The sequence below is a fragment of the Phoenix dactylifera genome, chromosome 7 (assembly GCF_009389715.1).
Source record: "Phoenix dactylifera cultivar Barhee BC4 chromosome 7, palm_55x_up_171113_PBpolish2nd_filt_p, whole genome shotgun sequence".
NCBI lineage: Eukaryota > Viridiplantae > Streptophyta > Magnoliopsida > Arecales > Arecaceae > Phoenix > Phoenix dactylifera.
The window spans coordinates 14,872,498-14,887,429 of record NC_052398.1 but is presented as its reverse complement, the minus strand read 5'-3'; the positions used below and the strand labels follow the sequence as shown (position 1 = coordinate 14,887,429).

The 14,932-nt window shown below is 39.1% G+C and overlaps 1 protein-coding gene and 1 non-coding gene across 3 annotated transcripts; both read left to right on the top strand.

Annotated features, from left to right (window-relative positions):
• Positions 1 to 3,345: 3,345 nt before the first annotated feature.
• Positions 3,346 to 3,506, top strand: LOC113462953. Its single transcript, XR_003386367.1, has one exon. It is a non-coding gene; the product is annotated as a U1 spliceosomal RNA (small nuclear RNA).
• Positions 3,507 to 9,033: 5,527 nt separating this feature from the next.
• Positions 9,034 to 14,605, top strand: LOC103710583 (oleoyl-acyl carrier protein thioesterase, chloroplastic-like). Of its 2 annotated transcripts, none has more exons than XR_003386356.2 (7): positions 9,034 to 9,432; positions 10,262 to 10,584; positions 11,455 to 11,550; positions 12,029 to 12,116; positions 12,231 to 12,299; positions 12,462 to 13,857; positions 14,161 to 14,605. XR_003386356.2 is itself a non-coding variant. In XM_008796366.4 (7 exons), the coding sequence occupies exons 1-7, from the start codon at positions 9,091 to 9,093 to the stop codon at positions 12,714 to 12,716; spliced, it is 1,098 nt and encodes a 365-aa protein (XP_008794588.1). In that variant the 5' UTR covers positions 9,036 to 9,090; the 3' UTR covers positions 12,717 to 12,973. The 2 variants fall into 2 exon arrangements, 1 of the variants encoding a protein (XP_008794588.1); XM_008796366.4 differs by lacking the exon at positions 14,161 to 14,605 and having other exon boundaries at positions 9,036 to 9,432; positions 10,262 to 10,395; positions 10,471 to 10,584; positions 12,462 to 12,973.
• The last annotated feature ends 327 nt before the right edge of the window (positions 14,606 to 14,932 follow it).

The window sequence follows — 14,932 nt, the reverse complement described above, 5'->3', positions numbered from 1 at the left end:
ATAATTCTTACTTTTAGATGTATATTTTATGATAACTCTAAAGAATGAGATTTATGTGAGGCAGATATGGGGTGCTAACCATCTTCTTCTTGAGGGAGACTCGGCCACAGTGATTGAGTAAATCCGAGATCGGAGCGGTTTGGGCGAAGATCATCCACTGCCCCACGACATTTGCAGACTACTGGGGGAGTGTGACTCCCATCAAGCTATGCATGTATACCGAGAGGCGAACGGTGCGGCAAATTGAGTAGTTATCTTTGCGGCCCACCACTCTAGAGGCTTCATTTAGGTAGACCCTGTCGAATGTGCCCGAGCCCTTATATTGTATTTTGTTTTCTAATTTAGTTGGCCGCATTCACACTCGCCGAGTGTGAGCCGCCAGTGTACCTTAAAAAAAAAAAGAGAATGAGATTTACAGAGATTTGTTTTTAATGTTTTCCTTGTGCACTACCTTGACAGCATCTAAATAAAACCAATAGCATTGTTAATTGTAGAGAAAAATACTATAACAATGCTCTAATCAATTTTTATTTTAAGATTTTTTAGAGTGCGACCTTCCATCTTTTACTTTGAAAATCAAAGATAAAGATAAAAATAAAAATGGCATCATAGTTGAGTCTCTACATTTTCCATTACTAAGCACACCTAAAATACATGTTTAGGATAAAAATATCGAGACATTTATTCAAATACTCTCACCTTTCTCGTTTTCATCTTTGAGACTATAATTTTGTATTAATAAGCACATTCATGGTTGGATTTTTCCATAACAAGAGTAAAATAATTATTCAAATATTAGCAGAATGTAAGGAGAAATAACCAGGCCTACGAATCCGGCCTGAGTTTCAATAACTTTTTGTGAAAAATTAAATTTCACATGGTTCTAATTCATATTAGTGTTCTAGGTGCCTGCAAACATACATGTGCTCTACTTGCTTCAAGACATTCTTTGCTTGGAGATATTTAGGCAATGATAAGAGATAGAGTGGCCTTTCAAGCCCAGCATATATTTAGAAAGGCTAACGGGGTCGCGGATTGGGTGGCTGCTTATGTGGCCTGCCACTCCGGAGGTACCTTGTGGACGAAGAAGAGAGAATTGCCTAGGGTACTCGATGATTTATTATTTTCTGATTTTATTGGGGGCATCTGTGATAGTAATGTATGAAATGCCCGTTTTAGCAAAAAAAAAAAAATTACATGTACCCTACTTTAGAGATATTTGGGCATAGCTAAAAAAATGGAAGATGAACATCATTGTAGATTGGATAGCGTCATATATGGCTGATCACACTAAATCTACTCTATGGACGACTTTGTTAGATGTTCTTACACTTTTTTTTTCAATATTTTATTTACGGATTTGGACGAATGTATTTATTTTAGATTGGTTTAATAAATTTGATTTTTCAAAACAAATATAATGGAAGGCAATAATGGGATTGGCAGATAGAGGCTTAAATAGTGTCCTGAGAATGGTCCTAAGTTATCTCTAGTTTCCTAATTAAAAGAAAAAATGCCAGCTGCGTTAAGGTATTGCAAATTAAACCCCATCCCTGATGGAAATGTCCCATTCTCAGTTGAAGCATATCTCCAATGCATGCTCAAAGAAAGGAAGCAGTTATATAGAATATACACCTGCTATTGGCCATGCAAAGTATATTTCTTACAAAAAGAATTATATGATTGGAAACAGAAGGAGAAGAGAATAATAGAATATATACCTGTTATGCATGCAAAAATATTGCCTTCCCTCTGCTAGAGGACCCAAAAAGGGGACCAATCCATGGAACAAGCAAAGAGGAAAACTGGCATTTCCTAGTATCCATCCGAGGTTTCTTTTTTTATTTGTTTCCATGGAAGAAATGTTGATTATTTTATCTAAGAAAAAGGACAAGTCACGAAAGCTGTAGTATCATTTTGTCACATTTTTGGGTACACTAGCAATGTATATCAATGATTTGAGTGGAGGAATTCTAGGATAGGAGAGTCTTTGAAGTTTCATTTTTAAATTTCTACAGATGAGAGAAGGAGAGGAGGGAATGAAAAAAAAAAAACACTAAAAGAAGAATGAAAGAAGAAGGAAAAAAAAGAGAGGAAGAAAGCAAGGAAGAAAGGAAGCAAAACGAGAGAAGAAAAAAAAAAGGGAAGCGAGCAAATAAGAAATCAAAAAGAAGGGATGAAGAATGCAAAGCATGAAAAAAAAGGGAAAGCAAAAAAAAAAAAGAGAAAAAAAAAGAAACGCTTGCAAATAAATTTCTCTTTCTTATTTTTAGGTCGAGCAATCAATGCCAGGCCGCCGCCACTTTTGTTTTTTTTGCTAAGACGGGCGAGTTAGACTATACAAGTAGAGAGACATCTAATAAAATCAGAAAACAACACATTACGAAATATCTTAGACAGCTTTTCTTGCCGGATCTACAATATGCCGCCAGAGAGATTGGCCACATAAGCGGCCACCCAGTTTGCAGTGCCATTGGCCTTCCTAAAAACGTGCTTGGCCTGGAATGCCACCCTGTCCCCGGCCATCGACCTAATATCCCAAAGCAAGGGGTGGTCCCAACCTACACGACTCGAATCCCTCTGAATCCAACCTATCACTATGACCGAGTCATCCTCCAAGATGATAGAGTCGACCCACAACATGCAGCGAGCATAGCGAATGCTTGCCCAAGCCGCTTGCAACTCAATCTGGGAATAGTGATGTATGAGAGCTAACAGCCACCAACGACCACCATCCTCGAGCGCGAGTCCTTAATGACAAAGCCCGCGCCCCCTCTATTCTCTCCATCCACAACCGACCCGTCAAAACTGATCTTAAAAAAGCTCGAAGGTGGAAGCTCCTAGGCAGGCCACCTTCTTCACCTAAGCATGGTTACAGTCGGCCACTCTCACCAGCTAATTTTTTGGCTTGAGCTCATTTGTTCTCTTTAAGCTTGAAGCTCGGATTTTGGCGGCCATAAGAACAAAAAAAAAAAATAATCATGCAATGCGAATGGCATCAGTTAATGGGAGTGAGTGACGAAACTTCTGTAGATGCAGTAATGCCGTTGTTTGGCACAGGTCACACAGTATTTGAACAGACTGATTAAATCATCGGAGGAGATTTACTTGATCGGAAGATGAGAGCTTGGGTACTGGTGATGGATTGCTGACCGTCGGATTATTAAATCCCTCTTTTATCACGTGTCATGCATACTCCCACAGTCGATGGTTGCTATTGCTTGCCTCGTGGCCAATGATGGTTCAAGGAAGTATGAGCGCTCACTTTAGTCCCACATCGGGTACAGGTAAAGCAGGTGAGGGCCGGGAGCTGGATTAAAGGAGACGGCCGTGGGACGTTGAACCATACTTACCTGGACGGGGTCAATGGGTGAACAAGAAGGCCCATGGCCTAGGTCAGGGGCCCACATTGCACTTGGTGGGAGCCCTGGCTTACCATCTCCCCAAGAGGGAGAGTGGACGTCATAATTTGTGGTAGAGGGGGTACGCGTTCGCGCGGCCCCCGCCCAACTCCTAATTCTCAAATGTTTTTTCGTTGTCATTCAATATTTTAGATGAAATTTGGAGTAATCGGAAACTTTCTCACTTCAAAGTTTCAATCCAATCCTTCGATTCTTCTAGCATTTTTATTTTGTGAAAATTGATGTATTAATGTGCAATGGTAAGAGAAGAATTAAGGAAATTCACGGTTCAATTAATATGCAGCACTGACTCATGATTTCCGTGTAAAAAATAAAGATCCATGATTGTTTCTTTCATTTCTATTCCTTTGTTGAGACTCTTAAAGTTTCATGCAATAATATCCAAGGATGTTAATCTGATTGGTGCCTTAAAGGTTTCTAAAATAGTTGTGAAAAAAATACTCTAGATGGCTGGTAGGGTGATTAATGGTTCGAATATTCTTGGTAACTTCTATGTTATATTGTTGGTGTATCTTTTGTCACCACTGTTTTTCTCATGTTGTTTTGTGCTGGAATTTGAAGAAATTCTTTCCATTACGCTGCTTATTCCTCATTGGCAACTGCAACTTGGGCATCAACATGCTTATTTTATGAAGATGCGCCATCACGTAAGACCATGCTGACATGATCTATGCAGCTTGTGTATGATACCAACCTTCACCGGTGATTTAATGGCTTGGAAGGACCACAAGCCTTCGCATTTAGAGTTTGTTTAGGTGATTGAATTGAAAATCCGATAGAATTCTTGGCTTGGACCAGTATAATTAGTAAAATCATAGGATTATAAACAGAGCTAGATCTATATTTATAAATACCTAGGGGTAGCTTTGGAGTGGGCCAACCAGAATGCATAGAAAAAACAAGTAAGAATCCCATAGGCCTGAATTTCTGTTGAGGTCTTTGTTTTCTCCTATTGGATTTAGGCCAATCCACTCCAAAGCTACTCTTAGATATTTATGAATATAAGTCTAGCTGAATCTGTAATCTTATAATTTTGCTGGTTGTACTAATCCAACCTACGAATCTTGTAGGATTTTCAGCGTAATCATCCAAATAAGCTCTTAGTTTGTTCTTTGTTTCTTGCTGCTTATCTTGAAATGGAGGATGACAAAGAGGTTACCTTAGTGATTCCTTTGCTTTTCGGCGAGTCTTTGAGGAGCAGCTAGCTGAGAGAGTCCTAGCACTTCCGATCCCCGCAGGAAAAACAACGGACAAGAGGGTATGGAGTGGGACTGGGAGGTTGAAGGTGAACACTCAAGACTTACATGGCCTACTTAGAGCAGTTTTGACCCGACGGATTGATAGGGGTTGGATTTAGAGGTATCCACTCCTGTGTCGTCCTGTTCATCTGTAAGGTGGCATGGGGGTGTCTGCCAACCAAGGGCATACTGGCCAGAAGAGGAGTGAGGGTCTCTTTAGTCTACGAGGTATGCCCTAATGTGGATTAGTCTATCTATTATGTTTTTTTAGGATGTCCGCGAGCGGCCTAGATCTAAAGGTGCGCTATGGCCTCTCTCGGCTTGTGGCAGGTTTTGTCATCGATTAAGGCTTTCCTTGGCTTTTTGAAGGAATCATTGCAAAGGCCCAACATTGTGGAGTGAGGGATCAGATGTGCCTACCTGACCTATCACATATGGCTACATAGAAATGTCCGGATTTTCGAGGACATAAAGGTGCACTTGAGGATAGTGGTAGATAGAGCACTACTTCATGTTGTGGAGATCATCAGTACCACGACGGTGGTTTTTCTTGGGACGGCTAGGGATATATGGGACTCCCACTTAGCTTATGGTGAACTTCGATGATAGTGCTGCTGAGGGAGGCGGTAGCGTGGGCTTGGGCGTGGGCTTTTTTTATCAAAGATCATAATGCCAGATTTGTGGTGGCCGGAGGCCGGCCCTATGCAAGGCTTGTTTTGGGTGCAGACTGCATTCACCTTGAATGAAACTCGACTACGGTGATCAAGTGGATTTGAGGCTAGTACGACGATGTTGGCGGGAAGTTGCTGCTCCGCAATATATACATGCCATCGAGAGGGTGTGGCTCCTTTCGGACCACCCATGTCTATCGGAAGGCGAACAGTGCTGTTGACTGGGTCACTTCCTTTGCAACTCATCATTCTGGAAAGTTTTTTTAGAATAACCAAATATTTGCAGTTTCCTCTCTTTGCCAACTTCTTTTTTCTAATTTTGTTAGCTGCACTCATGCACGTTTAGTGTGAGGTACCGTTATATCAAATAATTAAAAAAAAAATCAAGAACTAGTCTATCCAAATAGAGTAACATTCAGCATGAAGTCTGTTCCTGGGGGGTGGCTTGAAGAGAGGAGTGGTATTGCAATCACATTTAAATAAGCTTCTATTTTGTTAAATTCGTTGAAAATGATTCATAACTTCCTGCTTATGCTATAATATAAACACTTGCTGCTGCTTTTTGTGTTGTCACTCGGATATCCATCATAGATTCAGTGTTATTATTTAAATGTGGTTATGGAACTATGGTGTAAAGAAACTTGTAGTCTTATTCTAGGGATAGCCAGCAATGCTCAAAAATTAGCTGTTTGTCATTGATATGTTTTAGTTTTTAACATTGAATTAATTCACTTATAATGTTTTCTGGCGTAAGATAAGTGGAGTTGCAGTTAAGAGAAACTACAATTGACAACTAGAGAGTATTTGATTTGTGACTTGTTTTACTCTGCAGTTTTCCAAAGAAAAAAAAGGAGCATTCTACCTGTTGGTGGTATCAGTGGACAGTGGCAGGCGTCGCCGTCATGAGTATCGTTCACGGTAGCAGCATGGAAGAAGATGGAAAGCTTAACTTCAGAGATTCATGGGCATTCCTCACAGCCTCACGCCATTATTTGGAGTATATGAAGACAGAAAAATGGACACACAAGTCTTTTCCTTTGAAATATGTCGGCAAGGGGGTTTATTAATATCTACTGCCACAAGGTAATTAAGTTTCTCTACCACATTTGTCCTTAATTGATTCCTCTGCGTGTAACTTCATTAAAGTTTTGATTGTTCTCTCTTTTTCCAGCACTTTCCTCCTCCCTAAAATTTAAATGACTGTAATAACTAATCTCTGTTTTTCCATCCTTTTTTCCATGGGAGATGCATGAGAGGGAGAAAGAGTTTTTGAATAGTTTTTTTTTATAAAAAAATAGTTTTTTGTAGTTGATACGTTTGGAACGGATCATAGTCGGCATGCAGGATTGGCTAATCAAAACCCTTCATGAAGCTTCCAATCCGCCAATCAAGCTATGCCATATGACAAGCCTAAGAAGTGCGCCGCGGCCTTTGAATCTCAAAATCTGCCCCACAACTGGCAGCACCGTGTGGACACGATCACAGGTGATTTCCTAAAATCGTGCCCGCAAAATGTGTGGGGCATGATGTACGTGCGAAACAGCCACGCGTGATCCTTGGAACATGCAGTGGCCTACCAAAAATGGTAGATCCATATGCCCAAATTCTCCGGTAACAAACGTCAGTCTTCGCCTATACAATTCCATTCTAAGAGAATCTTCGAGATAAATGCTCTGGAGCTTTGGTAGACCATCGTGCTGTCGCTCTCTAAACCTCCACTATTTTCTGAGTGTTGTTCTGACTTAGGCATCGAAATGTCTTCTGTTGAATGTCTCTAGCAAGAAAACTTTTTCATCTTTATTGTTTTAGGTGCACCACCGCTCAACATGGCCTGAGCCGCTGAGCACCGAGCCCTTCAGCAATCTTTACCATTTGGCACTATGATCAAACCAATTTTCAGCGGCAACAATAGTTTTAAAACCAACTTTGATCCATCTTGAAAACAAAAGAGGGATATATATTTTCTCGGAAAAACATAATTATTTTTTCAGGAAGGTTAATGGTTTGGGGGGATCAAGTTGGATTAGAGAGAGTCCAAGTGGTTGAGGTTAATGCTTGTAATTACTACTTTGAGAAGAAAGATAGAGGCAGTTGGTTACATCAGGAAGGTATTCTTGGAAGAAAAAAAATGACAAATGGAATCAGAAAAAAAGCATATTTCCTCATTTCAAAAACTGCCATTTTTATATATAACATAGATATTGAAAAATTATAAACTCAAACTTGTCTTAGTGGTCACACTCATTTATTCCAGCAGAATTTTATTGTTATGCCTAATGTTGCATAGCTTTGCATTTTTTCAGGCTTGGGCTCGTTGTATTAAAGTTCTTCAAAATTGAGCCAAGTTCAAGTTGAGCTTATTTATGAATCTTGAAGTTCTACTAATTTTCCAGCCTAACAAATTTGCAAAAGCCACTAATTAAGTTACCAAACCGAATATGAATTTTCACTTATTCTTACGAGCTAGAGATTGTTTGGGCTTGATTCATTGTCTATGAGACAAATCACCAAATCATAGGAGAATGTTCAAGCTTAGCTTGTCAACCAATAAAATAATTTTGAATTAGCTTATTTTGAGCTTGAATGATGAATAAACATTTAGGAGGTGCATATGAGAGGCCTTATTGAGTGTTGGACTTTCATGCTTGGTTTGGTTGACCTTATATTTTCCTTCAACCTGACACGAGTCCAATGCACAAGTTTAATTTTGTACATGTTCAGTCAAATGCATGCTTAGTCGCAAGCCTAATCGAGCTTGTTAATTCACTTTTGTCGCATCAATTTGTATTTCACACACTAGCAATGAACTATAACATGAGATTATTGAGTACAAGTTCACAACAAACTCATAAAACTTGTTAAAACTTTTGTTATGATTCAATTTACTAAATACATATGAAGTTTTGCTCTATTAAACTTCCTGATAGATTATGCCAATGGTACTTCATTTGAAGCTTAACTATTTGCAAATCTCACATTTGTGCTCGATGTTATTCAAGCTGTGATTCATAACGACCCGAGACTAAAAAAAAGATGATTTTATCTAGAGAAATAACCCTCATTTAAGCTAGGAAAATAACCCTCAATAAAACGAGAAGGTACTCATGTACGAGAATCGAAGTGATTAGAGCAGAACTCGAATATTTTTCGTTTAATTGTTGAATGAGCCAAACAATCTTCTTAGCAAGTGGAAATCAAACTTCTCAAAAGCAACTAAATCCAATTAAAACCCTATATTTGCAACCCGCGGTGCGAAATTCTTAGGATGTGGATAATTCCTTTTTTGTTTTAGATGTGTAGGTATTTGGTTAGCCACCAATCAAGCAGTCTTAAAAAGATGTAATCTAGTTAGAGGTAAGAATCTCTTGGTTTGAGATCAGCAGTAATGCTGAGTCACTCACATATCACTTAAAGCTGATAACTAAGCCTCAAAGGTAGTTGCTGGCCATAGAATCAAATCAATGTGGTTCTAACCTCACATGACAGGACGGAGAGGTGATGTTAGGCGGTGATCGGATTCAAGTCGCCACCTGGATACGATATCAGCCGCTTCTTTATAATCGAACGGTCCAGATAGAGGCCTAAGCAAAAAGTAGGGGCATATTCGATATTTTCGAAAACATTAGCGGTATTTGAGTAATTAAAGTGCCATCGGTTGTATCGACCGAGGACCTTGTTATAAACTCCGCAGGCGATAGGGCCGACCGACGAAGGAGGGGCGGCGGCATCAGGGGTGGCACGAATCTCTAGGTGGGGGTTATGGAGATGCTGAAGGGTTACGTGGCGGGGGGGCCGATCCGGGCCCGCAAGGCGGCGGCGGCGGCGGCCCAATGCGGGGGTCGCGGAGCCGCCGGAGGTGGCCGGAGGCGGTGCGCGGCGGCGTGGGTGCGGTGCTCCCGGCCCGAGACGGCTGCGGCGGAGGCGGCGGGGCTGACGGCGGAGGCGGCGGAGGGCCGTGGAGGGAAGGGGCTGGCGGAAAGGCTCCGGCTGGGGAGGCTGGTGGAGGACGGGCTGTCGTACAAGGAGAGCTTCATCGTGAGGTGCTACGAGGTGGGGATCAACAAGACCGCCACTGTCGAGACAATCGCCAACCTCCTCCAGGTTCTCATAAAAATCCCACCTTTACTTTGATTCATCGTTCTTTTTGGATCTTTGGTTCCATTCATTCTTCCTTTCTGGTGTTTTTGAAAGAAAGCCCAGAGGTCACTAATTAGATTTGATTTTAATTTTGTTTTCCTTTTTTTTTTCTCTCTTCATTCTTGAATTTTTGAAACTAAAGTTCTGATGTGGAATTTCTTATCCTAAGAATTTTATCCCCTTGTTTTTTTTAAAAAACCATGGAAGCGGCTGACTGGCAATGGGTTATATTTAGTGTCAAGATTTCAATTTTTTCCCTCTTTAATTAATTGTTTTTGAAAAAAATCTTCTAGAGATTTGAGGTGGACCAGTGTTGGATTTTCTTTTAATTTGCCACTTCTATTTGTGGTGGTGGTGGTGGTCTGAAATGGGTTGTGCATCATGAATGATTTGCTTGCTTTTTTTCTTTTCTTTTTCCTTTTTTCTCGATCAGTTCATCTGTTAATTTAATGACCCTCTGTCTTAAATCTTAATTTGATTATTTTGATAGCTCGAGTTTGTTTATTTGGTAACTCTGAGGTTTCTAAGCATTTCTTTATTTTAGATTACGAGCATCGACATGGCTTTCTTAATTTGGCTACTATTTTTGTTTCTAACATTTATATCTTTATATTCATTTCTTTGTTGGTGTCTGCTAATTGACTTTTACCCTGTAAACAACATTCTCCATGTTTTGATCAAACTTCTCCATTGCTTGTTTCTGAAAAAAAAGAAAAAATATAACATGAAGGCAACTGGTGATGCTCCTTATAATTTCCATTAACACTTGTTTTCTACTGGTGCCATGATGCAGGAAGTTGGGGGCAGCCATGCACAGAGTGTTGGGTTTTCTACGGATGGGTTCGCCACGACGCCCACCATGAGGAAACTTCGCCTCATATGGGTGACTTCTCGCATGCACATAGAGATATACAAGTATCCTGCCTGGTGGGTGCACAGATTTGTATCAGTACTTCTAATTTCCAAGCTTTTAGCTGCAGCTTACTGTGTGCTCTGGCTTAGGGGTGATGTTGTCGAGATTGAAACATGGTGCCAAGGGGAAGGAAAAATAGGCACCAGGCGTGATTGGATTCTCAAGGATTTGGCTACTGGTGATGTTATTGGTAGAGCTACCAGGTATATTTCTTAGCTTTATTTATCATTTACTCTTCATTTATTCACCAACAAAAATTAAAATATTGGATGCCGAAGACTTAGTTAAGATAGTTTACATGGCATGATGTGTTTTCTCCTATTAGCAACTGGGAGTTCCATTCATATTACTCACAAAATGTATCAGGGACAAGTCTATTCTACGGATTAAATATTTAAGAATTATTATGCATCTCATAAGTTAAGATAGTTTACGTGGTATGATGTGTTTTCTCCTATTAACAACAGGGAATCCCATTCATATTACTCACAAATGTATCAGGGACAGGTCTATTCTACTGATCAAATCTTTAAGAATTATTATTCATTTCATAAGTGAAGATCTCACAACAGTTGATTAGCTCTGTCAAGGACAAAGGCAGGGTTAAAGTGTGGTTGTCTATTTAATTTTCAAAAACTTTTTTTATAACATCGATACCAAGGTGTTTTAAAAATCTGTTTTTGCTGGAAACAAGGGCTTTTCCAGGAGGTTGTTTCAATTTCTTGAAATTGAATGAAAGAAAAGTGGAAAAAGGAAAAAGCCAAGAGAGGGCCTATAAATTGTGAAGAATCAGTTCTATAGAACATGACAAATTTTTTGGAAACTTGAAAAGGAATGCGCAGTGACAGTAAGATTGGCAAGAAGGTTGGAGATATGGCCATTTCTGGACATAATCAGGAAAAAAAGAGAGCTGTATTTGAGCTGCTGTAGCTATTGATATCCCTACATATCTAATATCCCTGAAATGTTGTCAGTGCTTTTTTTTTTCCCGAATTTTGTTGTTATTAGAATAAATTGTTTTAACTGTGAGAGATATCCGTTCTTAGTTTTGGCTCAATGTTATTGTGTGACAGCAAGTGGGTAATGATGAACCAAGACACTAGGAGGCTTCAGCGAGTAAGTGATGAAGTGAGGGAAGAATATCTTGTTTTCTGCCCAAGAACTCCTAGGTAAGCTGCTATTGGAGCTTTTGCTTTCTTCTTTGTATTTAATTAACATGACGCTTCTTTTGGTATGCAACTAAATGTATAATCCATTTTAATTGCTCCTTATATTACCCTTAAATTAAAGAAGACTTATGAAAGAAGATGTGAATGGTAGGAGAGGCCTTGCTTATGGCTACATTTAGCCCTTATTATACTCAATATCTTCATTTGAGGTGCTCTAGAACTATATATGAATGATAATTAAATTATTTTCTTTCATTAGCTATAGTGTTATTGTGAACTTTGTGATACTCGTTGTGGCAAAAATAAATTTATGGTAGTAGTATTGTTTCTCCTAAGATCTTACCCTTTCCATTTTGAGTACAAAGAGTACTGGATAGCTTCCTCTAGTGTTAATCTTTGCTTATTTTCCTCTCAGAAGATAACACGATAAAGTGATGCACAATAATAGAGCATATGACTATCTAGAGTGACCATGCAGATTAGCATTTCCAGAGGAGGATAATGGCAGCTTGAAAAAAATTCCGAAACTTGAAGATCCTGCAGAATATTCACAATTGGGACTTGTTGTAAGTTATTTGCCGAATTTCAGCTGTAACTTCCTCTATTCTGAGATAGCTTAATGGATTTTACATAAAATATGATTTTGTTTCCTGAATACTTGCCCTCTTGGAAATTTACAGCCCAGAAGAGCTGATTTAGACATGAACCAACATGTAAACAATGTTACTTACATCGGATGGGTCCTAGAAGTAAGTAGAATAACAAAATATCTATTCTGGTTGCTAATTTAAGCTATCACTAAGTTTAGGATGCAGACAATTCATATCTGTCCTTTGTCTTAATGCTTTTGTCCACTTACTTTCAGTTCATCTGCAATTCTTTTGCTAATGAATTTATTTTATATACAACAGAGCATGCCTCAAGAAATTATCGACACCCATGAACTGCAGACAATCACCCTGGATTACAGGCGAGAGTGCCAGCATAATGACGTGGTTGATTCTCTCACGAGTCTCGAATTGGCAGATGATGATAGAACAAATGGGTCTGCCAATGGAAAGCAACATGAGCAAGAGCTACCTCAGTTTTTGCATCTCTTGAGATTGTCAGGCACTGGACTTGAAATAAATCGGGGCCGCACTGAGTGGAGGAAGTTGATTCGATGATGTTTTTGTTAGAGCATTTTTAGTTTATCTGTCAATTTAGCTTTTTTCACCATTTCAGTTCTTTATTTTGCTTATTACTTCTGTTGTCTCTGTTCTTTCGAGTGCAAGCATTACACAGTCATTTCACTGTTGTACTTTTCTTCCTTTCATCAATCATTTAATGTAATTGCGTAGATTTTGCATCAATTTGTATGGTAAATTGGGTGATGAGGTTATTTTTAACTGGGAGACTAATATATCAGTTTCATTTTTGCTAAGTTTGATACTGCCATTCATGTCAGATTATTAAAAAGTGTTAAATATGAGGTTCTTGAGAGGTAGGAGAACATTCAATTCTCAGAATGAGTACCTAAATATGCTTCAATATACTATAATTGTGCAGAACAATATTTCTCGCTCTCTCTCCCTCTCTCTCTCTTAAAAAAGCAGATTTGGTGTTCTCTTAAGGTGCTTGAAATTGAGATGAGCTTCTGCAATGCTTGAAAGTGATGGTTTCTTATAGATTGTCTTCCATTTGCTCTATGATATTTCACTATTTGCTTTCATAGGAATTCTATATCATATTTTAACTTTGTTGAAAATGCTGAAAGTGAACTTTTCTAATCATTGAATAACTTGTTAATTCCACTTAAAACAACCAAAAATATGATGAGAATGTAATAACAATCTAATGAGCTACATTTATGCTCGCTCTCTCTCTCTCGGATTTTGTATTTTAGTTACCTTTTCCTTGGATGTTACATACATAACTAGTCTTTTCTACGAACAGCAATTGTCAATTTACAATTTTCATTTTTGGTCTTTTCTCGAAAGAAATCTTCATTTTGTTTTCCTACATATATGCTTGCTGGCATGCACCAACTACTATAATTTTAGTAGCAGTAATGAATTTTGTATGATGATCTTGTGGATTGGAAATTTTTTTGGGGCCTTTACCTTCGTAGTTTTGCAATCTAGAATTTAATTTCTCCTCAACCCTTTTGCGTCTTGCACATTTCATGATGGATGAGTGATGTGTAGGTTCCCTTGCTGTTTTCCCTGCAGGAACCTATGCATCCATTGGATGGGAATCCAATGGTAGTGTTGCAAAACTGAATACAGGCTGCTCTAGCTGGGCTCGACATGGAATGCAGCTGCTCAGGTCAAGCTCAGCCTGAACTTGATAAATGTCGTTCAAGCTCTGCTCGTATAACCTCTAAGCTGAGCTTTAACCAGCTGAGTCAAGCTGAGCTTCCTTTTGTAACTACTGCTGGTCTCTGTTCAAGCAAGACTTGCTTATAAGCTGAGCTCTGAAAGTTGTTTGAACTTGACTTAGTTATCCAACTGAGCCGAGTCCAGGCAAGCCTTTGTCGAGCCAATCGTAAGCTGTCTATGAGCAGTGTGGATTGTTTGCAGCCTTATCCAATGGCTCTAATACATCATGTCTGTCTCGACTTGCATGCAGATGTAGAGGCAATGCTGCGATGTATGGGGGCCATTGGATATCATTCATGGCTGTATCCAAGGGCTCGCAGATTCCATGGTTTTGCAGGAACAAGCGAGGCATACCACTTCCCCCTAAGTGAGGTGATGATATGGAGTAGAAGGCTAGAAACCCAGTGCCGTGCCCAATCAAGTAGTATCTCCTATCATGCAGTAGAAGTCGTGTTCATATGTGCTAGGTTTTTTGAGTTATGAATGTGATGCATGGTGCTGGGCTGCAGGACTTGTGGAACTAAAGCCAAGTTGCTTATTGCGCATGGTTGCTAACTCTGGCCTAGATATCAATTTGCAGTGGTCTTAGGAATCTTAGTTCGAATAAATCATTATACTTTTGGATATTAGTCTAAACAACATTATATTTGTTCAGGTTTCTATCAACTTGTTATAATTTTTAGTTCTGAGATCGATATATCAAACTTGCTTTTACCATCTTAATTGATATTTTGATATATCATCTGAGAAAACTCTTTACCTTTCCATTTCAACTGAAATGAACCAATATTCTAAGTTCATCTTAGTGTTGGTTTTGCTCAACCAGATTGCAAGGCCTTATATCTTAGTGTAATTTTGACAATGGGTTTCTATATGCAGTGTATTTTAAATATCTAAAAATTCATTCTCCCAAGAAAACAAAATTCTTTGATAGTTGTAAGTGAAATTTATTTATCTAGATTCACTTTTCACCCATCAATGCTTCATGTGATATTTATATATATGATATACTGACAGCATCT

Bases quoted from the DNA above. Each gene is read 5' to 3' on its own strand.
- LOC103710583 (XM_008796366.4), top strand. From the start codon at position 9,091: ATGGAGATGCTGAAGGGTTACGTGGCGGGGGGGCCGATCCGGGCCCGC. The intron at 10,396-10,470 runs GTGGGTGCACAG...GCTCTGGCTTAG, and splicing joins ATATACAAGTATCCTGCCTG to GGGTGATGTTGTCGAGATTG. The intron at 10,585-11,454 runs GTATATTTCTTA...ATTGTGTGACAG, and splicing joins GTTATTGGTAGAGCTACCAG to CAAGTGGGTAATGATGAACC.